At 54.1% G+C, this 26,031-nt stretch overlaps 1 protein-coding gene across 1 annotated transcript; it reads right to left on the reverse strand.

The window, feature by feature from the left end:
- Positions 1-499: 499 nt before the first annotated feature.
- On the reverse strand, positions 500-20,851 carry IRF8 (interferon regulatory factor 8). The gene is made up of 8 exons (XM_006888788.1): positions 20,678-20,851; positions 14,075-14,258; positions 9,696-9,784; positions 8,793-8,898; positions 7,205-7,252; positions 3,512-3,898; positions 2,055-2,170; positions 500-676 (listed from the first exon to the last, which is right to left on the reverse strand). The coding sequence occupies exons 1-8, from the start codon at positions 20,849-20,851 to the stop codon at positions 500-502; spliced, it is 1,281 nt and encodes a 426-aa protein (XP_006888850.1).
- Positions 20,852-26,031: the final 5,180 nt, after the last annotated feature.

The following is a 26,031-nucleotide window of genomic DNA, read 5'->3' on the forward strand; positions in this document are numbered from 1 at the left end:
TCAGGTGTCTAAATAGTTCATAAATCTTAGTTAAATGCTTAAAAGTAAAAATAATAATAATAAACCTTCAGAGAGAATCAGGCAAATGAAATTATAAAATTATAAGCAAAAGGTTATACAGCAGCTTTGTTCCTCAAAGGTCGATCTTAGACCTCAAACGTCTCTCCTCTAAGCTGTTACTGGCTAGTTCTGTTGAGGTCTTATCTTTAGAAATGTCACTCATCCCCAAATTCACAAGAAAGCACTGCCACTAATCAATCAGTAATTGGGGGAAACACAATCGCAGGTCACCATTATGGCATCTGGACGATTCAGTATGAAATTTCCAATGTTTGTATCTGAGTATGAAAGAGGTGCTGCTGTCAGGTCTGAGTCAACGTGAATTTCTCAAAGAATGCCCTTACTACATTAAGAGCAAAGAAAGGCATCCTTTGATTATCACAAGAGTAATTGTAGCTCCAGATGCAGGTGCAGCTGAGGGAGACGTCTGGCGAGACACCTAGACGGTGATCTGCTGGTTCTCTCTGAAAAAGGGTCTCTGGTGCGCGGTGCACATGTCAGGAAACATCCGGAAGACCTGGTCGGTCTGGGGGTCCTCAGGCACCTGCATCATGGATCCGACACCGCAGCTCTTCCCAGCATCTTCCATCAGCTGCCGGACGTAGAGCTGTTCAATCTAAAGGAATCGTGCACCAGGTCAGAGGGGAGTGGGAAGTGAGGTGGGGCTTGCTTTGACCCTCGCCCGATTCTACGATGACCCCAGCCCAGAACCTGCATGAGAGTGGGCAGTGAGTGAGCCCTGAGCAGGGTGGACATGAGGACAGAGCAGACGTCAGGGCTGCAAACGAGAGGCTGCACTGACGGACTTGTAGGCATGCATGATGGCAAGGACAGTGCAGCGCTGAGCAGTGTCCGCTGTGGTGTGGGGGTCAGACCGACCCAAGGGCACAACAAGGACACCTAGACCCCACTCAGACCAAGCCCTGTGCAGCGGCACGGATTCCAGAGCAGGCGGCCTAGTGCTAAGGAGATGCACTGCCAACCCAAAGGCACACGGTTCAAAACTACCAGCTGCTCTGTGGGAGAATGACGAGCAGTCTCCTCCCAGGCTATTTACAGCCTCTGGAAACCCACTGGAAGGTCAGCAGTGGGTCAGTTCTCTGATGAAACTCAACAACAACAACACTGGGCCTGTACACATTCATTTCTCAGATAGTACACAACAACCACCACCACACTGGCCCTGTACAGGTTCAGTTCCCCAACAGAACACAATACTGCATGTGTCGCACAGGGCCCCCACAGCTCTAACTGGGACAAGAGCAGCCTGTCCCCCCATTTCTCTCCTGGAATCGCCGATAAATCTGAGGTTCAACCTTTCAGTTAGCAGCCTGACATTTACCAACTCACTGTGCCACCAGGGCTCTCCTTCCCACAAAGATCCTATTCACCCTCCCCACCACACACACACAGTAGTGTCCCAACCAAGCTGGCCAACTGCAGCTACGCCAGACGCACTCTTGTCAACTCAGCCACGGCCCGCCCACAGGGTTTCTGAGGCTGCGCCTGCCTCATCTCTTCCTAGCCACAGCTGATGGGGTCTCATCAACAACTTTCTGGTTAGGAGCTGAGGGCTTTAACCACCATGTCACCTTGACCTGACTGGCCAGCACCCAGAATTCCACCATCAGAGTTTGATTCCTTTGGCTATAGTCGTCAGACGAGGACTTGCAAAGCCCTCGACCATCACTTAAGGTGAAAGCAACTAAATAGATGGAATCTTTTGCGAGATGGTGAGATGTTTTTATTGAGAGACATTGAGACAGGGAGAAAGAGGAAAGAAAGAAGCCAGAAAAAAAATAAATAAATAAGGGGGGAAACCTCAAATTCAGATGACAGTGAGAGTCCCAGGTGTGGGAAGACAGTGCCGAGGTGGTACATGTCCCCTTCCCGCTGTCCCTTCCAGGTTCCTTGTACATGTGGGCATACCCAGACCCCACTGCCCCTGTCCACCCAGGCATGACCTGACCCAGGCTCAGAGCTCCTGTCCTCACCTTCACGAGAATGAGCTTGGCGCGCAGTGGGATCAGGTCCGGGAACTCCTCGCCAAAGCACAGCAGGACCTTGCCGTCAGGGAGCTGGCTCTGGTTGTTGTAGAACTGCTGTAGCTCTAGAAAGACACGCAGAGGTGACCACCAGGGTCAGCCGTGCATCACAGGACAGCTGGGTGCCCTCACAGGGGGACCACCAGGGTCAGCTGTGCATCACAGGACAGCTAGGTGCCCTCACAGGGGGACCACAGGGTCAGCAGTGCATCACAGGACAGCTGGGTACCCTCACAGGGGGACCACCAGGGTCAGCTGTGCATCACAGGACAGCTAGGTGCCCTCACAGGGGGACCACAGTGTCAGCCGTGCATCACAGGACAGCTGGGTGTCCTCACAGGGTGGCCACCAGGGTCAGCAGTGCATCACAGGACAGCTGGGTGTCCTCACAGGGTGGCCACCAGGGTCAGCAGTACATCACAGGACAGCTGGGTGCCCTCACAGGGGGACCACCAGCATCACCTGTGCACAGCTCACAGGACAACCAGACAGTCCGTCAGTCTGGGCAAGGGCAGCTACTCAGGGCCTCCAACTGCCAGCCCTCAGGCTGACTGGGACTTGCGTGACTGCCTCTGGTTGCTGGTCCCTAGGACCCTTGAGAGGGAACAGCTGTCAAGTTTCCACTCCCAGCCGTGTCCCTCACATTTTAACTGGCGCCTGCAGGTCCTAAGCTTACAACGCCGCTAAGACGTAGCCCAGGGAGCACTACTGTACTTGCACAAGCCCTCCGACACCCTACACTCGTGGTTCTCCAGGTGGGATCCTTGCCCTGGGAAGCTGTTAGAAACACAGATGCCCAGGTCCCACCTTCCATCCTTGGGTCAGGGAGGCGGGGACGGTGATGGCCTGGACTGCACGAGCCCATCTGCCCTGCGGTGCTGCTGCTGCCTGCTCAGCTGAGTGAGCCCCTGCTCTCACCTCCCGCTTCACCTGCTTTCCCACCTCCTCCTCCAAGAAGCCTCCAGGATGCCCAGGCTGGGCACAAGACGGCAAGGCTCGGTTATCATGCGGAGGAGAGCCAGCCTGCAATATCGTAGAAGGCAGACACCTACAGCTGGTCGAATGAGCTCATGGGCTGGGATTTGAGCTAACTCCGTCACAGGACGAGAACCGGGAGCACCAGGAGGTGTAACAAGTGTCATACAGCAAGTCCCTTAGTCCTGGGGGCCTGGCTGAGGATCAAGCCCGGGCCCATTGGTGCAGGGGTGCGGGTACCTGTCCCGCTCTCAGGAGGGTGCCCTTTCATGACTGCACTCAGAACGCCCAAATGGTCAGCTCCATACACCCTGGGACAACCCGCTTCAGATCAAGGGCATCGAGGCCCACAGAGGGACCCAACTGAGAAGGGCCAGCTGGCCCTGAGAGTTACACACCCCCCTTGCCCACCCTCCTGGGAGGGCACAGACCTCGTAAGAACTGGCTGGTGTCGAAGACCCTGACCACCTCATCACGCTCCAGCTTGTTGGGTCTGTCTTTGCAGGGCACGGCATTGCCGCTGCAGAACACGCGGCCCTGGCACAGCCGCCTGACCAGCACGCCCTGCCGGCTGCTGTGCAGCAGGACACCCCGCTCCAGGTGCCCGAACAGCTTCCGTGTCACCTGCCGCTGCCGCTCACTGGGAATGGTGTCGGCCGGCGGGAAGCGGACCAGCTCCAGGCCCTCGGAGTTGTACAGCTTGGTGCCTGGCAGGCCTGGCTGGCCCAGCGTGAGGCGGCAGCCCTCAGAGCTGCTGGTCGTGGTCTGGCCCACCAGCTTGCCGCCATAGTAGAAGCTGATCACCATCTGTGAGAAGGCTAGAAGACAAGAGGGCGATGGTCAGAGGGCTGAGAGGCTTCTGACGCACACGCAGAGCCTCTTTCCCCAGGCGATGGTCAGAGGGCTGAGAGGCTTCTGACGCACACGCAGAGCCTCTTTCCCCAGGCGATGGTCAGAGGGCTGGGGGTTCCTGACACACACGCAGAGCCTCTTTCCCCAGGCGATGGTCAGAGGGCTGAGCCTCTTTCCCCAAGGCCTCACTTTATCTGCTCAGCTGCTAACTTGAAGGTTGGGGATTAGAACCCACCCCTTGGCTCTTGAGAAGAAAGAATTGGTGATCTACTTCTGAAAAACCAGCCGCTAAAGTCCTATGGAGGGAACTCTGGTGGCCAAGTGGTAAGGAACTGCACTGCCAACTCAAAGGTAGGCTGCTCTAATCCATCCGTGGCTCCATGGGAGAAAACTGAACAGTGCCCTCCTGTGTGATTTAGAGTCTCTGAAGATATGCTGGAGGGTCAGCTATGGGTTGGTTCTGATCTGAGAGCACATGACAACAACAACAAACCCCACGGAGCACAGCTCTCCTCTGACGCACACGGCGTCCCAGACATGGCGCCAACCTGCAGCGACTCAGGCAGCATTCGACAAAGATCAAGCACTGACAAGGCCACCATGCTCATCAGAGTCACCGGCTGAAACAGTCACCGGCTGCTACAGTCACCGGCTGGTTGGAGGTGGAACAAAGGGGCGGCTCGAGGCCGAGGAGGACTCCGCTGCGAATCACATTTCCTTCCACTCCCTGCTGTCCTGACTCCACAGGACAGCGTAGAACCACCCCGAAGGTCTCCAAGGCTCTGATCTTTGGGGAAACACACCGCCTCATCTTTCTTTAATCGAATGGTGGGTGGATTTGAACCACCGACCATTGGTCCACCACTCAACACTTAACCCACTACATACTACACTATCAGTGCTTCTTTCTTTTTTTTTTTTTTGTATGATCAACAATTTATTCACAGCAAATATCTTTTTAAAAAAAACAAACAAACACACAAACAAACCAAAAAACCAAATCAAACAAACAGTGACTATGGAGGCTCAGAAAAGGACAGGAAGACCCTCAGTGAGATGTACTGCCATGAGGATTCTAGCAATGGCCTCAAATGTGCCAAAGAGGATGAAGATGGCACAGGATAGGGCAAGTTTAAGGTCAACTGTTCAGAAGGTTGTTATTAGTCATCTTGAAATTGACAGCATCTTATAACAACAGTTACAACAGCGAAAAGAATAACAGCAATAGTATGTAATGATTAAGATTGTGTGTCAAATTGGCTGCCCCGGATTCTGGATGGTTATGATGTAGTCATCTTTGATAATAGGATATATTTACCTCCATGATATAATACACATCTCTAACTTCTTTTCTTTTCTTTTTTTTTTCTTTCTATAATTATATTTTATTAATTTTCATAAACAAGTGCTTCTTTCAATGGCCTTAGACTGGGAGAGCTGTGGATATTCACAGTGAGCAGGACGTCCCCCTAGGTGTCAACAAATCCAGGGCATCCTCCAGGGCCAGCAGCTCCACTGTGTCCCAGAGGCCCCCTGTCACTCACTGCATGACTTTATCCCCCTGTGGTTAAGACGGGAGCTCCAATCTTAAAGGGGTACGTTGACATAGAGGTGTGTGCATGCCTGTGGTTGTGTGTGCACATGACTGTGCACGAGGGTACATGAGTGGGGATGTGTGCACAGGTGCGCATGCACATGGGTGTGCGTGAGCAGGCTCTCCATGAACGCTGTAGGGTGTGGCCTATATTCCTGTATAGACCATACCCATTCCATATGCCACAAGTTATTTGGCCTGTCGCGTGTCCAGGAGAACAACCTCAGCCTGACCGTCACCTCTCACTTAGTGTCCACAGCGAGCACTGGTCAGCTGACTCCGGATCACAGACCAGCAGTGACCAGGTCTGAGGCCCAGTCCCATGACTGAAGAGTTAGCTCTGTACACTTCACAGGTGCTATAGAGGCTTCAGTGTAAGCGATCTCAGGACAACCAGAGGCTGCCTGCTAGCTGTGACCTTGGAGGAGTGATTTAACCCCAAAGCCTCGGTGTCCTCAACTCTGAAACGGCTATACACACAAAGCCTGAACGCAGGCCCGCCGCCTTCCAGATGATCCTCACTGCCCAGCGAGGACCTGCCTCCTCCACCAGCAGATCCCGGCAGGGACACGTCCCTCCGAGCCCCGTGTCCTCCTCAGCACAGGGCCCAGAGCCTCGGCCTGGCTCTGCCCTCTGCAGCGCATCCTGACGGCTCAGGCTGCCATGCCTCACAGAGCTGCGGAGACTGTGAACAGGTTTGCTACAAAAACCCAGACGCCTGGCAGGGAGACCACTCTGCAGGTGCTCAGGACTGGACACAGATGGAGACCACCACTGCCTGCAAGGGTCAGGAGCACAGACGGACAAGCAAGGGCGTGCAGCACATCCCAGCTCCAACATCTAAGCTACGTGTACCTGTGAAATAAGGATGGTAGTACCTGCCTCAGCAGGTGGGGGGGGGGCAGACTGAGGCCACGAAAGGACTCAGCATTCAGCCGTCTGTCACTCAGTGCTCAGTAAAGGGCATCTATCATCACCACCTTCATCATCTTACCATCATCATCATCACACCATCATCATCACTGCTATCAGTCATCATCATCATCGTCACTGCTATCAGTCATCACCATCATCACTGCCATCATCACCACCTTCATCATCATCGTCATCATCACTGCTATCACCACCCTCACCATCATCATCCCCACCACAGCTGTGTATGATGGCCGTCATCGCCACCATCATTGCCATCACCACTGGTCTTGTTCCAGGCCCACATCAATGACATTCATGGAGTAACTAGCTCCTGTGCCCATAACCACCAGAATCAATGTGCTGGAGATGTTACTAATGCTCCCATTCTACAGATGAGGAGCCTGAGGCTCTAAGAGGCCCTCACGCCCTCTTTCATCACACTAGAAAAGCCGTGCTGGCCTAGCAGTGTGTCTGCCTCATGCTCTTCCTTTGTCCTGCACAGTGGTGCCTAGAGTTGAAGGGGGCAGATGCCCATGGCCCAGCTCTGCCCCTCTGGTGCAGCTAGGCCTCTGCGTTGGCCCAGTCCGAGAAGAGTTCAATGATCCTAGGCCACTGGTTCCTAAACCACACAGCAGGATGAGTCAGGCTTCCAATTCCAATGCCCAACTGAGCTCATGAGACTTGAGTCACCCCCACCCAGACACTCGGACTATGCAGTCCCCAAGCCTGCTCCATCCCCAGCCGGGCCCGAGCGTTTCCATACCTGAATGGTGGGTGTCATAGGCAGAGTACCCCGTCACCAGCGGTAAGGCTGTCAAAAGAGACAAGCAAATTCAGGACCCGGCATCTCTCCAGTGACTCACCCAAATGTGCCCTCTCCAGAAGCTTTTAAGAAGCCGACATGCGTGCTCTGGAGGCCTCACCACAGACTTCCGCTGAGCCCGCGTCCCACCCAGTGCCGTGCTCAGTTTTCATACACACAGAACCAGGTCAGCGCCAGACCAGGATGAGGAGGGCACTTCCTCTAAGCTGTGGGATTTGTCACCATGTGTCAGGGTGATATTGCAGGCCATGCTTCCCTCTCACCGTGGTATGCACCACTGGGCTGCACGTCCACTACCCATTTCATCCGCAAGGACACCTAGGGTCCCACCCAGGCTTCCCGGGGGGCTTCCGTAACAGACAGAGAGCAAGCTCTCCCTAGACAGCTTGCTGGGTATCATCTCCCCAGCCCTGGTGGCCCTGGAGGCCTCCGGGCCAGCTGCCACCTACTGGCCTCCCCACAGGCAATGGAGGGAACCCAGCTCTCGTGGGCTGGGGGGCCATCAGAGCCTGGGAGGAAGTGCTGTTCCAATCAGCAGGGCCATACATGACATAGAGCTAGAAGCAGGTGACACTGTGTGCCCTGAGATGCCTCATTTAAATCCATGAGCCTACAGTGTCCACTGTACAGATGAGTAAACTGAGGCTGCAGTTAGTTCTTGGCCTCAAACCCCTTCCCATTCCTGGCCTGATCTCTACCCCTTGACAGACACTAGGACTGTCTCTGGCTGTGAGGAGTGCCTTCATGTTGATTACAAAGGGGCCAGAGGTGTGGGTTCCCCTGGTCATGAAATCGTCCACTGCACCCCTCTCTCCCACCTTTCCAGGAGTGTAGGGAGGGTGCCCCTCCTGAGAGCAGTGGGAGGGGAACATCTCAAGATTAGAATCGCAATTCCTGTTAGCACTCTGGAGTTTGTCACTTCCAGTAAAACGTCCGCTCTACCAGGGAGATAATAGGGAGCTCTGCTGGCTTAGAGGGAAGGAACTGCACTGCCAACCAAAAGGTGGGTGGTGTGAATCCTCCCGCTGCTCCTCACGAGAAACACAGGCAATATCCCTCCATGCAATTTACGGACTCTGAAAATCTGCAGGCGAGTCAGCTGCCGGGCGGTTCCAACTTGATGGGACACAGCAGCAACACAGCAGGTAAAAATGGTGGTGGGTGGAGATTACCGACTGCACCACGAACCGCCGAGAACCAGCCACTCTGCCTGGCAGCCAGTGCAGCAGAGCGCTCCTGAGAAGAGAGGCCGGGGAGCCCCTGCCTCACACACTTTGCATGGGCAGCAGGAGGGGCCAGTCCTGGAGAAGGACATCGTGCTGCAAAGAGTTGGGGGGCTCAGTGAACGAGGGGAAGACCCTCAATGAGCTGGACAGACACAGTGACTGCAGCACAGGCTCATGCCCAGCAGAGACTGCAAAGATGGGACAGGACTGGGCAGGGTTTTGTCCTGTGGGAGTCACTGCAGCACGGAGCAAGCGCACCACCGACCCATGAGTGCAGGTGACATACGGGCACAGAAGCTCACCTGGGCCGGCCTGCTGTGTCCACCAGTCCGGGGGCGGCTGGCTCCTGCAGGCCTCTGGTGGCGAGGGGCTCCTTTTGATGATGCCCATGTACTCGTCCACGGAAGGCTGTATCATGGGGGACAGAGAGGCAGCCGGTCATTGAATGTTCCCCACTTGCACTCCAGTTCGTGAAAATGGAAGCTTCAATCACAGCCACAGTATCACCTTAATCGTAGGAGACTCTAAAGACTGTAAACCCACCAGATTCCAGCCAAATCACCTGGCCTTGCTGGGGCCCACCAACCTGGGGTGGAATCACAGCCTGCTGCAAAACCAACATGCCAAGTCAGCAAGGAACAGGTACTGGCAAGGCTGGGCCCCAGGACCACGCTAGGCCAAGCCCTTCTCCTGGTGCTCATGGTTCCCTGACCCGCCCCTTAAAGGCGCTGGACAAAAGCCACCACAAGACGTTTTCAAGTTGACTTCTCGTGACTCTGGGGTGGCCACCCAACCATCGCCTCCTCTCAGCTGAGTCAGCAGAAAAAGTCACATGAAAAACAGCACATAACTCTTGGGGAGACGCAGAGCCAGGAATTCTGCCTGCTGCCAGACACCACCCAAAAACGCACCAGCTGTGGTCTGCAGAGAAGACGCCTAGCATCCCAGGGTGCTACTGTGCTGTGCTCCCCAGGTTCTCAGAGAATCATCACCCCCCCAAGAAGCAGATTGCCAGCCCTTTCTTCCTAGGTGCCTGGGTGTGTACTCGAAATGCCAATCTTCCAGTCAGCAGGCAAGTGCACGCCATGAAATGGTCGAGGGGTGCTCTGGGGAGAACACGGCAGGCAGGGCAGGGCCAGCTCACTCCTCACCAGAAGCCACACAGCTCTGCTCCCCGGGCGAGACTACCAGCTTGCATCACTCACCTCCTTCATCAGCTCCTCCACTTCCGAGCGCCCACACTCCATCTCAGTGCTGTCATTCACGCAGCTGGTGGCCACCATGCCCAACTTACCTAAAGAAAGCCAGACAAAGCCACCATGAAAAATGGCGCTCAACTGGGGTTTTGTGCTTATTGTGATTTGAGTGAAAGTGTGAAAAACCAGCTGGCTTTCCGTTCAACCATTCGCACATTTCGTTTTCTGACACTAATGGCGATCCACACCGTGTAATGTGTTCCCCGCCTCCTTGTGAGTCTCAATCCCATGCATCCTTCTAGCCTCCCCCTTGCTGCCTTCTGAGCTCTGCACTTGGCCAAATGCTGCCCTTTACATCTTACGTGGTTGATGCGTGCAAGGAGTGACAGCCTCCCCACGCTGCTGTTCACCTTACAGGTCTGTACATTGTGTGGCTGCAGTGAGCCAGCCACATGAGTGAGATTTGCTCCACATTCGAAGAGTGACTTCAGTGAGCGTTTAATGCTGTGGAGAAGGGACACCCACGTTCACGAGCATCTGCTCCATTTGGGAACAACCAAGAAATGTTTTCCCACATAAATAATCATCTGCTCAGCAAAGTCAAAAGGGAGAAGTTGGCTGTTTGGCCCATTTCCCTAAGGCTTAGAAAGCAAGCACTTCTGCTTGCTAAGATCTGAAAGAAATCCATACCAAATACACCTCGTAGCACGTGTTTGCCAGTTGATACAGGTTCAAATCATGAGCAAGGGCTTCTGAAAGCCCTCCAGGGTTTCCTGGCAAAGTGTGTGTGCAGGCTGGGGTCTTTTTTTAAACCCAGTGGGCAGGAAATCTGTTTTTGGTCTTTCCAAATATACTCGTGCATACCTGTGTCAATGCTCACACATCCCTATGAGGAGGGCATGAGACTCACTGGTGCTCAACTGCTACCAGCCTCAGAGAGGGTCCTCTGGAGGGTAGAGACACTCTGACATCTGTCCCCAAGGGGCCTGGCCTGGCTCCTTCCCTCTGTGCCTCTCCCAGGCCCGGCCAGCACTCAGTTTACTGGGTTTACTGGTGTGAGATGTACGTTGGCCAGCAAACGCTTGCTGGAGGTGAGTCCCAGTCAGATCTTACTCATGTCGGTTATGGTTGCTCTAAGGGCATCTAGCGGTGTGTGCATTTAGCATTAGGCTGCTCGCTGAAAGTTGGTGGTCTGATCCCAGCAGCTGCATCTCAGGAGAATAAAAGAGACCGCCAGCTTCCATAATGGCTCAGATTTCAAACTTGAACTCACTGATGTCAATCTGGAACTGCCTCGTAGCAGCCCCTTGCTGGGGTTTTAGAGGCTGTTAACTGCATGAGACGATTGCTCATCTTTCTCCTGTAATGATTGTGTTGTTGTTGTGTAACATTGAGTCAGAACTGACCAACAGCTGACCCTCCGGTGGGTTTTCAGAGGCAGTAAATCTCACAGGAGGTGCTGTTCCATGTTTACCCCATGGAACAGCTGGCGGATTCAAACCATGTGTCTTTGGGGTGGCAGCTCAGCTCCTTACCACTAGGCCACCGTAGTGATTACAGCCTCCGAAACCCTATGGGCAGTTCTGCTCTGTCCTACAGGATCACCCTGTGTCTGAAGGACTGGAGGGCAGCAGGCCTTGTGGTCAGGTGCTATGTGGTCGATTCTGGCACATACAGAGCAAGACTGCTCCATCGGGTCTTCAAGGCTGCGACCTTTCGGGAGGAGTTGACCAAGGCACCTCTGGGTAGGTTCGAACCACCAACCCTTCATCTGGTAGCCATGCTTGAACTGCCTGCACTCCTCAAGGCCTCCTCATCCATGGCCAATCTTGACTGAGCTGGGATTCCGTTTGGACAAGCTCACTAATTCTCTTAGAAGCTGCAGGTAGGGGACAGACAGGGGTGCTTCTCCCTGCGGCCTGCAAACCCCCAAAGCACAGACGAGAACAGCCCCTCCTGAGGTTATGCAAATGCAGCGTTTCTTGGCCCTGAGAACAGATCTGGCTCTTTAACATCTCCCCTCACAGGAGATGCAGCTGCAGCCCACGCCGTAAACAAGCCAGCGTCCCATCTCAGGCCAGGTGACGCTCCACTGACCCTGCTGGCCCCACAGCTCGAGCAGTTTGTCCTCCAGCGACCCTGCAGCCAGGGCGGACCGTGGAGGCATGGCTGTGGGCAGGCTTAAAAGCAAACCCTCCCTCCTCCACACCGCAAGTTACTCTGTAGGGCAAAACATGATCCCCAACATGGAGATGAAGCAAAAGCTTATCGTCTGGATATTCAGAACCATCCTGGAGAGACACTATTTCTGTGGCCAAGACAGCCTGCGCCCACTGCCATGAAGCCCCCTACACTGCCGCGCGGCCCAGCAGGACAGAGCCCCGGCGGGTCTCCAGGGCCGTTGGTCTTTAGAAGGTGGACAGCCTCATCCCTCTCACCGAGCAGCCCGGAGGCTCCAGGGGCAGACTTCTCAGAGCTTCTGTGAAAGGTGATAGAAAGCTTCAACCCTGGGTAATCGTGATGCTTGCACCACAGAGTAAAAGCCAGGACTGGGCATGTGAAGACTGTTGAAATGCAAATGTTCTGCTACAGAAATACTTAGCATGGCTTAAAAAAATATTAAAAATAAAAACTATTTCCTCTCCAGGGTCACTTGATCTCACAGCGTTAGTCATGCTGTCAGGGAAGCCCAGTCGCTGGAGAAGGACATCCATCTGCTTGTTAAAGTGACTCAGAAAAACTCAAAGTCATTACCACCGACTCTGAACCAACTCAGAGGTGACGACCCTGCAGCGAGTGTCCGAGGACGTACGTCCCAGGAGAGAAGTCGCCAGTGTTTCTCTCTCCAAGCAGCTGGTGGACTCCAGCGGCCAGAGAGGTACCTCCTTTGTGTTAGCAGCACAGCTCTGTATGGACCAGGCCCCAAGAGATGCCTTCATAAAGCAGAGTCAGCAAGAGAGAGGCAGACACTCAATGAGACGGGCTGACCAGTGGCCGCAGCGATGGGCTGGAGCGTGGGGGTGGCACAGGAGCGGCGGGGGTTCCTCTGCTGTCACGAGGTCACTATGAGAAGGGCTGACTCAGCAACACCTCACAACAACAGAAAAGCACCCGGCCTTCAGGGGGGGTGCTGAGCCTTCATCTAACACGCCTGGCATGTTGTGAGGAGGGACCAGGGAGGAGGACATGAGGCTAGTAAAGCAGAGGGTCATCATAAGAGGAGCCACTGACAGTGGCTGCAGCGAGGGGCTGTGAGGATGACGCAGGCCCGGCCAGGGCTCCCTTGGGTCGTCACCATGAGTCAGAACTGCCTCAAGAAATTCCAAAATCAATCTCCATAATAGTCTATGTGTTTCCTACTGCCAAAGGGGCCCTTTAGAGTAGTGAGAGAAGATCTTCACCCTGAAACCCACAGCGTCCCTTTTCAGCAGGAAGTAGCTAAGAGAATACGCCATCCCCTTTTCCTTATGAATCAGGGTGAAGTCTCTCTCAGGGAGGAGTGATAGGGAATGGCAAAGGACACACTGACAAAGAAGATTAATCAGAACTGGCTTTGACAAGCACTGTGGCATTTGGACAAGAACAAACTGGGAGGAGGGTAGAGAGAATAGTGCAACAATGAATGAGTGGAAGCCTAAAATCTCTGTAAATGTTTATGAAAATTAATAAAATATAATTATAGGAAAAAAAAAAAAGAACTGCCTCAAGAGCAGTGACCAGCAGCCATCTCCCTGGTGGTGGGCAGAGTTAATATTCTCAGGCACTAATGGAAAAGCCGTGCTGAGTCCACCCACAGGCGTCTCAGAAGGAAGGTCTGAAGATGGACTTCTGACACACCAACCACCAGAGGCCCAGCAGAGTCCGGGTCCAGCCTGGTGCTCAGTGGCTGGCCATTAGCTGTAATTAAGTCAACAGACACTGGGCTTGGGGCTTTGTCCAGTCTGCACCAAGGAAGCCAGCAGTGTCGTCTTCTGCAACTTCATCTAAGAATTTCACTCTCAATGACCTCTACCCTCCATCCATACCATCCCGCAGGTTGCCCATAGCGAGTTGCTAGGAAACACAAGAGCTGCTGGTGACCACGGGCTGAAAGAACCTGGCTCCCTCTAATCACAAGCCCAGGCTCTGGGAGCCTCACAGCCCATCAACAGTCACACGATGAGCAAGCAGCTGAGCTGAACCGGAGCCCAGTCCTGCCTTCCCAGCCCCTGGCCCCTCCCACACCACCGGACACTGCCCCGGGGCAGCAGATGGTGCAAGAGGTCAGAGGGAAGAGCTCTGCTTATGCAAAGGAAAGAGCGGCTTTGTGTAGCCAGTGGGCTGGCTCTGACCCTGAGCGTGGCCTCCCCCGCCCACCCACCCACCCCCGACCGTCTCCCTGTAGTTACATTTCTGCTCCTCCTCGGGCACGATCCGGTAAACTTTGTACGGCTCAGAGATGTCCAGCTGGGACCGCTCTGTCACTTCCTCAAAGTCTGGGCTCTTGTTCAAGGCACAGCGTAACCTCGTCTTCCAAGTAGCTGGTTCAGCTTTGTCTCCTTCCTTAAACTTCCCTTTAAAAACTGCCCAGGCCTAGAGAGAGAAAGAGTACCAGTGAACACGCAGCCACCCCTCCACCTCCAGGGCCCAGCGAAGCTGCCCCGCACCAGCCTTCCCGGCCTTCTCCAAGTGTTTCTGTGCCATGCTAGAGCTCTGGGTCAAGCAACCTGAGGACCCAACGAGCCTCAGTCCAGCCACAGTCTTTAAATGCTCAAAGGCTCAGGAGAGGAGAGGGGATCTCCACCTCAATCACAGGGCTGGGATCTTCAATTCCAGACCTTGAACCCTGGATGACTTTCAGCAAAGCCCACCCTGGACTCTGAGGCCCAGAGAAGCTGGGGGTCAGCAGTGCAAAGAGGAAGTCATGTGTGTTTTCACCAGAATGTTTCAAAACAAAGAATAATTTGCGGCCTCATTTTCCCACCTCCTCATCTTCCCATCCTTCTACCCCTGGCCCAAATTAACCTCTAGCCAAAATCCAGCCTGAAAAAGGAATACCAAGCCTGTGGTCATCCACCATCAGAGGACTTTTAATAGACATTCATTTTGCATTTTCACATTTATTCTAGGTGTTTCCCCAGGGGACTATTTAAAAATGCAATGAAATGTTTCCCTCTGTTGGTTTTACGTGTACGTGCATATCTAGATATATATATATATAAAATATGGAGAGAGAGACAGAGAGAAGATAGATGATAGATGATAGATGATAGATAGATAGATAATAAATATGGGGAGAGAGAGAGAGAGAGAAAGAAAGCTGTTTTTCAACTTCTGCAAAACTTGGCAGAACTTGGACAAGTAAGTCAAAAGTGGAGAGTTGAAGCATGCATAGAGAGACTGGGACATTGTTAAAATGTGTGTGTGTGTGTGTGAGAGAGAGAGAGAGAGAGAGAGAGAGAGAGGATGTGTGTGAGCATACGTTAAAACTTCAACATTTAAATACACACATATCAGTTAAGAAGCATCTGCTTATAACCACACTGAACCTCTGTCTTTAGATGAAGCCATAGCATTGACTAGTCCCCATCAGGACATCTTGACTCTGTATAAAATACTCTAGTGGTGCTCTGGTTGCGGCATCTCGCTCTAACCTAAAGTTCTCTGGTTTGAACCAAAGCACTTTGGGAGAAAGATAAGGGAGGCAGCTTGCTTCCAGGAAGACGTCCCTCCTCACAACCCTACGGCTGCTCCCCTTGCCCTACTGGGCCGCCGGGAGGCAGATGGACAAGACGGCCGTGAGCTGGGCTGGCTCCAAATGTGGAAGAGCTTCCTTAAGATACCGTTTGTGCGGGGAGAAGGGTGCAACAATGAATGAATGGAATCCCAAAGTCTCTGTAGATGTTCATTGAAATGAAAAATAAACAACCTAAATTAAAAAAAAAAAAGATACCGTTTGTCAGGGAGCTCTGGTGGCCTAGTGGCAAGGAGCTGCAACTATAATCCCAGAGGCACATGGTTTGAATCCACCAGATGCTCTGCCGGGAAAAGGAGGGACAATCTCCTCCTGTACCAGTCAGATCTGATTTGACGGTACACTCACACAAAAATTTAAAAAAAAAGAAAGATACTGTTTGTCCTTCACCCCAGCACACGAGAACTGTGTGAATATGTGTGCAGTGAGAAAAGAACTCCAGAACTAGGGGCAATTCTCGGGCCCACTGGGAAAGGCCCATCCCAAGGCCAGTGGCTGCAGGTCGCTGCTCCAGGCTCAACTGCCGCATCTGTGCCTGAGGGGCACAGGCTGGCTGCGTGCTCCCACCTCAGGGGGGCGGGTCTGCTTCTGACACAGATGCAAAACTTCTCCTTAGAAATAGTCTCAAAATGTAATGGTCTGCGGTTCTTCTGTTCTTGGCAAATCGCATCATCGCATCATTGATCATGTATTAACTTGTTTTTCTCAAAAAAAAACCCAAAAAACACACACAACAAAAAACTGAGAGCAGGCCATGCTCTAAGTGAAAAGTCAGATGTGTGTTCCTTTGAATCGGGGTTCCTATTAATTGGCACTGCCAGCTTGGGAATGGGTCACTCTAGGGGGTAGGGGAGCATTGCAGCACAAGAGAGGGTGTCCAAGAGCTTCCCCAGCCTCTACAGGCTAGGTTGTCACAAAGACATGGGCATCACATGGCTAGCCTCCCTGAACCACACCAGCAACAGAGGATGACAGTTCCACAGACCTGCCCCCCAGGCCACCAGAGTCCCCTCGGGGCCAGTTCTCAGCACTGGAGGACCACTGGAGAATCCCTATCACAAACGGACCTCAGTCTGTTCTGACCCAGCCTGACCCTGCAGGGTGGAGCGGACCTCCAAGGCTGTGAGTCTTCATGGAGACAATGCTTCGTCCTCCCCCCACAGAGCGGCTCGTGTCTTCAAACCTCAGACCTCTGAGTTAGCAGGACCGCACTTAACCGTCGAGTCACCTGGACTCCAAGACAGTGACGCTGAACCAAACGCACAAGCCAACACACCGCGGTCAGGCCAACCCTGACTCTCAGTGATGCTGGAGGAGAGTAGAGGCGCCTCTTGGAACCAAGGAAGCACGTGCGTCTCCTGCAGAGGGGCTGGTGGGCCGCAAGTGCCGGCCTTTCGGTTAGCAACCAAGCACTCATCCTCTGCACCACCACAGCTTCCGGGCAGCAGCTAAGTCCAAGGCTCTACCAGAACCAATTGCTCAGTTACTGGCCCTGCTCGGCCCAAGAAAAGCCAGAAGTGCCTAAATCAAAGCAGGGCCCACGTCAGAGATGGTGCCCATGACAGCACAGCTGGGCCTGCTGTAAGGCTGTGGCCCAGAGGCCAAGGTCAGACAAGGACGGGGAGCCTGAGGCCCACCGGGACAGCTCTCGGCTCACTTCCCAGGGCACAGGCCCCGAGGCCTGCAGGCTCGCACTGTGCTGCTTCCCAGTAGCTCTGACTCCTTAGACCCAGTCACTGAGCTGGTCCGTGGAGACCAGGAACCCACAGCCCTCACCCAGTGTGCTTCCTTCTTTCTCTGCTTCACCTTTATGAAAGGAGGCCAAACGATTTCCTCAGGACTCGGAGAGAAGTGCTTACGTGCGTGCCTTCTCACTGCCCCAGGCTGCTCCTCGCCACAGTGTGAACAGTGACAGGGTTGCGGGCTTCTCCTGCTCAGAAAGCAAGCAGGCACCAGGCTTCCCCTTCACTCAGATCTCCGAACTTTTATTCTGAGTGTCTGACACAAAACAAAAAGGTTCTCTACTTAATCAGAATAGCCCTAAAATGACTCTGCAAGCATGATCAGACTGTTGGCTTCCTCCAACACCAGTACCACTTACCACTACCATCACCAGCAGAAGCAGTAGCACTGACTAGGTATACAGTCAGTACAGTAGCACACACCACCAACAGTGCCACCAACGACCTACACAGTCAATACTGCACACACCACCAACAGTGCTACCAATGACCTACAGTCAATATTGCACAAACCACCATCAATGTTACCAACAACCGAGGTAGTCAATACTGCATACACCACAATCAATACCACTCCAACAACCTACACAGTCAATACTGCACACACCATCACCAATGCTACCAACTACCTACACAGTCCATACTGATACACCACCAACTCAACCAACACTACCACACCATCAGCAATATCAATACCAATTACCTATATCAACAATACAACACAACACAACATGCACCAACACCAACATTGCCAACAGCATCAACACCAACTACCTGTATCAACACCACCAACACCACTTGTATCACCAGCAGCACCAATGCCAATACTACCAACATCAACACCAACACCACCACTACCAACACCACCCACCATCGCCACCACCAGCAGCATGAGCAGCACAGGCCTCTCAGAAACTGGAAACCAGCGTGCAGCTCCACTTGCCGAGCTCCAGACATCACCATGGGCTCCTGCTGGCTGTATTTTCACCGCCTCAGCCTGTACCCTCCCCGTGCCTCCCTCCCCTCGGCCTGTCCCTCCCCATGCCTCCCAACTTCCCCGGGCACCCACCGCCTCCCCTCGGCCTGTATCCTCCCCGTGCCTCCCAACTCCGCCAGGCACTCACCATCTCCCCTCAGTCCATACCCTCCCCGTGCCTCCCAGCGCCCCCAGGCACCCACCGCCTCCCCTCAGCCCACTCCTGCTGAGATTGTAGACTCATTTCAGATTGCCACACTGAGCAACTGTGTAATCAACGGAAACATTGGGAATCTTGCACATTTTTCTCAATGCTGTTGAAACGGCCATGACAAGCATTGCATAAGATGTATAAATCTGGGGCTTGATTTCATTACTGCCAGGGCAGACGTTGAGGCAGGGACAAGGGAGGAGGGTGAGTGGTACAGCTATGGCAGTGCCACGCCCAGGTTGCACGGCCCACTGTCCGGCACCCGCCATTGTTCCCCTAAGACACTTTGCCCTCAGCGGCCAGTACATCCAAGTTCATCCCAGCCACGGCCAACTTAGAGCATGCTTCCCATGGGGAGGGTGGCGTCTGGGCAGTGCTGATGTCTCTACTGGGGAAGAGCCACAGAGAGGAGGGAAGGGGCACGCTCAGCACCCTAGTACACAGGGCAGCCCCCACCACAGAGAAGGGCCCAGGCCCAGACGTCGGCAGTGGGAGTTAGTTCTCCCGGAGAACTACAGTGGAATGTGCCGCTGGTTCTGTTTAGTCTGAGATGTTCCCAAGAGCCATTGCCCCTGACGCCTGGTGCTTAAAGGTGCGAGAGGGGACCTCACCATGAGGAAAGAGCAGGTGGGGGCACCACAGGAAGCCTGGAAATGTCCAGCTCCTGGACCTGGGTCCTTGACTAGGAAATCTGAAGTGTCTGTGGCTGTGTGGGGTGCATTTGTTCATGCCCGTGTTCTGGGCAAAGACTCGTAATTAGCACCAGAGCCTCAAAGAGCTGTGTCTACAAGGTCACAGAGTGGACAGAACTACTGACGCATGTACGTGTCTTCAGCAGCCTTGATGACTCACAGTTGCCTTCCCAGCACCCTACCTTCCCGGCACCGCTGACCAGAACAGAGGTGCAATCCTGGTGGAGGGACTTAGGCCACCCCACTCGCCTCCTCACTGCTTGGGGGCTGATTCTGGCCCTCCTGTGGTGTGGAAGCTTCACCTATGACCTCTGCATCTCCCAGGGTCAGGTCTGGACACTTGGAGCTCAGAAAAGCCCGTGCTGAGGGCCCTGGCAGGTAACTGATGACCACGGTCCTCACAGCCATGACCTAGGTGGCCATGAGGACCAGGTCAGAACTGAGCTTCCCTGGTTCCTGCCTCTACGGCCGAATGAATCTAGGCAGAATAATGAGAAATCACATCTATTTGCATCATAGCTAAGGAGCCCTGGTGGCACAGTGGATTAAGTTTCTAACTAAAAGGTCAGGAGTTCAAAGCCACCAGCTGCTTCAAGGGAAAAAGATGAGGCCATCATCTCTCCTTCAGGGTCACTGTGAGCTGGACCGGACTCTGGCAGTGGGTGAACGCACCAGCGAGCTTAGGGGCTGTAAGGGAGGCTCGAAGTCGGGAAGCCAGAGCTCAGCTGTGAACTGTGAGACTTTCGACAAATCCGCACTCCTCTGGTGCCACTTAAGACTCGGGTAACAGCAGCACTCCCCAGACAGCCCTGTGATGGGAATGCAATGACAAGGGGCACAGAGGGCTGGCCAGGGCATGGATCACTCCCCAGTCAGTGCCGGCTGGCCCACTGCAAAGCGCCAGCCCCTTCGTGTCTGGACCCTTCTATTCTCCAGGGATGTGAGACATACGCTGCAGGGTGAGGATGGCCTACACAACCTGCCCCCCAACAGATGACTCGGGGTGTCTGGCTTGGCCAAGTGGATGCAGTGCCACGTAACAGCCCCTCTTCTGATACAGTGACTTCTCCAGTGTGTCATGTCATCCCTGAAGATGAGAATGGCGGCCCAAAGATAAAGCTTTTCAAGAGAACCCCAAAAAGTGTTTTCTCTCCTCATTTGTTGGGCAATGAGAGGGCACGTGGAGGAAGTACCTTCAGATCACTCATCACAGGCAGCAGCAATGGCATGATCTCAAAGGTAATTCAACAATCCAACATATGCAAACCCCAGAGCCAAAGTCACTGCCCTCAAATCAGTTCCCACCCACAGGGACCCTCTAGGGCAGAGCAGAACGACCTCACAGCATTTCCAAGGCTATGAATCTTTATAGACTGATACAGGTTTCTTCTGGTGGGTTCGAACTACTGCTCTTTCAGACAGCAGCTCAGCACTTTGCCACTGTGCTATCAAGGCTCCTAACAGACGTGGAGGTTCCTGTTATATACTGTGTGGGACTCAGCTGATGTCTGTTTTCTAAAGATTGGGTTAATTTTTAAATAAATAAGACAGACATCGCTCCCCACCTGCCCCCGTCACGAGAGGAGGTGGGGATGTGCACTCGGCCCCCGTCAGCGGGGACAGAGAGGGGCTCTACCTTGAAGATGGAGGCGTCCACTTCCTGGTTGTAATCTTGCTTGCCTGCATGCTTCCAAGGGATGCGGAACATGGTCTTCTCGTCGTGCTCCCAGATCAGCCCCGGGTACAGGTTGCTGTCGATCTGCTCGATGAGCCACTGCCGCAGCCGCCGGCCCCCATTGCGATCACACATCCTGGGGGAAAGAAGCAGATCCGGGGTATTGGCAACATAGTCTCGCTGTCCACCTTGGCCCACAGACTCCTGGGCCCAAGACCAGAAAGCCGGCGGCTGATACAGAGGTGAAGATGGCCTACGGGGAACACAGCAGCCGCAGGACCTCTGGGGACAGGACCTCTGGGGACAGGACCCGGGTTTCCTCCTGCTTGGGGGGAAATCCCAGCCCCAGGAAAGCTGAGAGCACGCGGTGTGAGAAGACAATGCAGGCCACCCTGCTCCAGGGCCAGGAACAGGCTGACAGATGACAGCTCCCAGAAAACCTGCTCCATGCGGGCAGGTGTCCGGCCCCACCTTCAGGCCGGGCTGAGCTTTTCCTGGGTCAGCTTGCACCTGATGTGTCACACCTGGACACAGTGACATCCCAGCGCACCCTTCCACTTTCAACATGAAGCGTCTTCAGGCACCTTAGGAATGCTGGCAGTCCTGGTGGTGCGGTGGGTTAAACACTGTGGTGCTAACAAAGGCTGGCAGTGGGGAAGATGTGGCAATCTGCTTCTGTGAAGCTCTGCAGCCTTGGAAACGCAGGCTGTCCGGCTCTGTCCTGCAGGGTGCTGTGCAATGCGGGGGCTGGGTGGGCTTTCAGTGAGAACAACACTAGAACATGACAACTCGAGAACCAAGCCAGTGTCTTGAGGACTGGCCCAGAGTATTTCTCAACAGAATCAGGATGACAAGGAAGCTCTCCAAGAGGACTAGACCTTCCTTCTAGATTGTTCTTCCCCACCTGGTTAGTGACAAGAGCTTGGGAACAAGGCAGCCCTGGGCAAACTTGCATTGTCAATCAACTCCCTAAAGCCAGTGTGACTGTGAGTGCTTTTCAGTGTCAATGGGAAGAACTAAATTGATGTCTATAAGGCACCAGAAACAGTGTTTGTTGGTTCTAGAAGGTTCTCTCTCCAAGTAATAGGTATGCTGTTGTCATCCAACCTTTCTCACTAATGACTCCTTATGATAAGAGTGAGGAGGCCAATTCTGGTTGCAGATGAGAACAGAGTGAGAATGGCCAGACCTTTCCAGAAAATACCACAACTGAGGGAGCATCCAACAGCACCCCTAGAAGGACAAAAAGCTTTCCCAACAGCACAGAGAACAGCTATGCTATACTGACTTACAGCCATCACTTACAAGAACAGGGCTGGAAAGCCCCTAGATCGTTGGACAGACTCCCACCTCAAACCAAAACAAAACAGCATTGCTCTTCTGATCAAAATATGACCTCTCTAGGCAAAGGCGCTTGGAACAATCAGCACTGATAGAACATAATGTCCCCAAGAACAAGGTCATCACATCCAGAGCCACTCTGGCCCACCAAGCTGGACAACCTCCAGTTAATTACTGCAAGAAATGGCTGTTTGGGAAACTGCAGATGGCGGTGGGGACAAGACAGGGGCACAGGCCCAGGATGAATCAGTGAGCTCACGGAGTCCCCATTTTCTTGAAGCTCTTTCATCTAATAACCTCAGCTTCCCATTGATGGATTTAAAAGGGGTATAGTATGTTACAGAAGAAGAATGGATCAACCCTTTCTGTGCGATTTACTGCCTCTGAAAATCCGCAAGAGGGTCAGCTGCTTAACAGCATCATAGGTTAAGTGTTGGGCTACTAACTGAGAGGTGAACAGTTCAAAGCCACCAGCTGATTCCAGGCAGACAGACACACCAGTCTTGTCTTGGGAAGGTTTACAGCCTCAAAAACCCAATGGAGGGTGGGAGTGAGTCAGACTCAAGTTGACGACAGTGGGTTTGGTTTACTTTAGTGTGTAAGGCTGAACTGGGCATGAGTTCTAGCAGATTTTTTCCCAAGAAGACACAGGAGCATCATATGGACTCCTTTGAAGCTCTCCCATCCACACCCCGTTATCCCCACTGATACTGAACCAATTCCAACTCAAAACAGCTCACAGGCAGTGGGAATCCATGCACGTGGCCTTTACGGGAGCAGACCCCCAGGAGCAGCCGTACGGTACGTTTGAACTGCTGGCCTTACAGCCTCTGAAAGCCAAATGCTTTAGCCACTGCACCTCCTCCCACCTGTAGAAAAGGGAGCTGCCTTTCCAGTCCTCTTGAAACTGGAAAACAATCCACTGTCTTTATAAATAAGAAGGGATCAATTTAGGAGAGGCATCTAGTGAGAGGAATCAAACCAAACCTGAGAAGAACTCAGTAGGGGCACACCCAGTCTCCCCTGACCCACAGCCCCCATGGGGGACAGAGCAGACCTGCCCCTTCGGGTGTCCGAGGATGAAATCTTTCTGGAAGCCGATTCACCTTACTGTTCTCTCGAAGAGTAGGTGGTAGATCTGAACCACTGACCTTTCACTTACCAGCTGAGTGTTGAACCCCTGTGCCACCAGGGTATTTGTCAGAAAACAACAAAGGGGTTCATATCAGTCAAATGACACATCCCCACTCCACACATGGCTCACTTTAGACTGGGATCCTGAGATTCCAGAAATCAGAAGCAAAATTTTGTCTTCATGGATATTTTTCTAGAGAAAAGATTGGGAGGTTTTTTTGTCATAACCCCAAAACCATTCAGGATGGTGGCCTTGGTGACTCACAGGAAAAGAAAAGAGATGTGGTACTGAGAGGAAGAGGGGAGCCCAGGCTAGAGCAGCTGGGAAGTGCTTTACAAGCATCCAGGCCAGCGCTCGCTGTTGCAAAGAGGACAAAGTGAGGACCAGAAAGGTACAGCAAACACCCAGGGTCTCCCAGAAGCTGTTCTACTCACAGAAAAGCCCAGGGAAGCCCAGGGTTGAGGTCTGAGTTCACACAGGGCGAGCACAGAGCCTGGAGATGTACTAACCATCTTCCACAGTTCTGATCTTCTGGACATTCACAGATTGATTGCACACACACACACACACACACACACACACACACACAACACACACACACACACACACTGCAGCCCCACCTGGGGTGCTCTGGGGGCTCAGTGGTGAGGAGCTGGCTACTGATCCAAAGATACAGGATTCAACCCCAAAACACAGGGTGTGAATCCACCAGCTGCTCCATGAGAGGGGGAGCAACCTCGCTCATGAGATTTACCGCCTCTGAAAACCCACTGGAGGGTGGGCCCTGAGTGGGTTGCCGTCCAGAGGGAACCCACAAGCCATGCCAAGCAAGAAGCCGTGCAGAGTCCTGGCTGCAGCCCTGCCAGCCCGGCCTTCTCCTGGGCATTGGGCACCAGCTCTCTCCGCAGGGTCCTCGGCAGTGTTATCTGCATCTCTATAAACCAGGGAGGGTTCTCAGAAGGGAAGTGATAAGCCACTTTCCCGGCTGCCAACCTGGATTCCAGAAAGAGCTGGGCGCAGATGCAACGTGTTCTACCTGCACGTGAGCCCCTGGGACCCCCACCTCTGCCCAGAAGCCCTGCCACCCCAATGGCACTCCAAGCCTTTCTCCTGACTGGCCCCCCCAAAACCACACGGCCTCGTGGCTTCGGAGTCCCGAGCAGCTCCTAGTGGCCCAGGGGGAGCAGCACTGAGCAGGCGGGGGGCTTGGACCCCCTACCTGCGGGTAGTAGCCCAGCACCTAGTCCTTCCCCCAAAGACTGACCCAGTCACCTCTGAGTCAACCAGGAAGCACCTGCTGCATTTTTTCCCAGGTGCTCCGGGGCCCCTAGCTGGTTTTCAGGGGGAAGGGGCCAAGTGGAGACAGGTCTCCCGGGGAGAGGGGGCGTGGGCCATGACCCCGAGAGGTCAGGGGTCGGGGGTCACGGTCACGGCTCCGCAGCCCTGGGCCCGCTGTCCCCGCAGCTCTGGCCGGGTGGTGGGGTCCCTTGCCGGGAAGCCCTTTGCTCCGTGAACCCGTGACCTCACAGCCAGTGTCAGTGGCCTGTGCAGCCTCGCAGAGCGGCTGCAGCGTCCCCGCCGGGGGCAGCGGGCGTCCCCCTCCCGGAGGGTCCCCAGGGCAGGGTCGCTCGCTGTCCACTCCTCTGCGTTACACGAGCCCCCGTCCCGCGTTTTCCACGCACCCCAGATTTTCAGAAAAACGAGAGATTTTTTGGGTTTTTTTAGGCGGCATCCAGTCCAGCCTCCAGGACTCGGACCCCTGTGCGGGGAGACCAAGGTAGTGCCTCAGGGTCTCTTGAGTCTGCCCTGAGGAGTGTCCACCCCACGTCCGGACACTCAGTGCCCCTGCTGTCCTCCGCCCGGCGAGGGGCCGCTGCCTACCTGCCCGGAGCCCGCCGCCCGCGTTCAGCGCCCGCCGCCCGCGTTCCCACGCCAGCCGCCCGGCGAGAACCTGCCTCGAGCCGCGCTTTAAGAGGAGGGCGGACCCACGCCCCGCCCCACGCCGAGCGGCGGCCACGCCGGCCAATGGGGCGCGGGGGCGGGCCCGGGGCTGCCCAATGGGCACGCCGAGGCCGGCCCGCCTTCTGCTAAGCCATCGCCTTTCCGAGAAATCACTTTGCTGAAGAGGCTCGGAGGAGGCTGCGGGGGCGGCGGCGTGGGGTCCGGGCGACTTCCGGCTGGAGGACCCCGGCTCCTGCGGGGGGTCTGGGGCGCGGAGGCGGGGACTCGCCCCAGGGTTCCCGCGGGGCAAGGTCCCCGGGGCCGAGAGTGGCCGCTGCTGCGTAGCCATCAGCTGGGAGCGTGCGGCAGCCCGGGGCCGGCGTGTCCAGCGAGGGACACGTGTGTGGTCCAAAATGCCACTTAGGGTGACGTCCAGGTCCCACGGACGCCAGCCCTCCAGGGTGTCCCTGGGGTTTCCTGTCAGAATGGGGGGTGTGAAAGAAACCAGAAGGAAGATTCTAGAAACGAGCGAGGCGCTTGCCTGCGGGGGAGAGAAATGAGAAAGGAAGATCTGGAAGCAGAAGAAGTGAAGTTTCCCCACGCGGAAAAAGATACAAAAAAGAACGGGCGGGAAGCGAAAGGAGAGAGAATTGTTTTTCCAGCGCAGAAAGGAAATGCTGGAATTAAAACAGACATTGGTGGGGGGGGGAAAGAAGAACGAACTGGGGATGAGGGTGGAGAAAACAGTGCAACAATGAATGAATGAAAACCCAAAATCTCTGTAAATGTTCATTAAAACTAATAAAATTTAATAAAATGAAAAAAAAGAAAGGGAATGCTGGAAACAAAAAAAAAACAATAAAAATGCCCACGGATGAAAGAAAGTACAGGGAACAAT

This window comes from Elephantulus edwardii, unplaced genomic scaffold, assembly GCF_000299155.1.
Source record: "Elephantulus edwardii isolate Elephantulus edwardi_28Jun2011 unplaced genomic scaffold, EleEdw1.0 scaffold00072, whole genome shotgun sequence".
NCBI classification, from domain to species: Eukaryota; Metazoa; Chordata; class Mammalia; order Macroscelidea; family Macroscelididae; genus Elephantulus; species Elephantulus edwardii.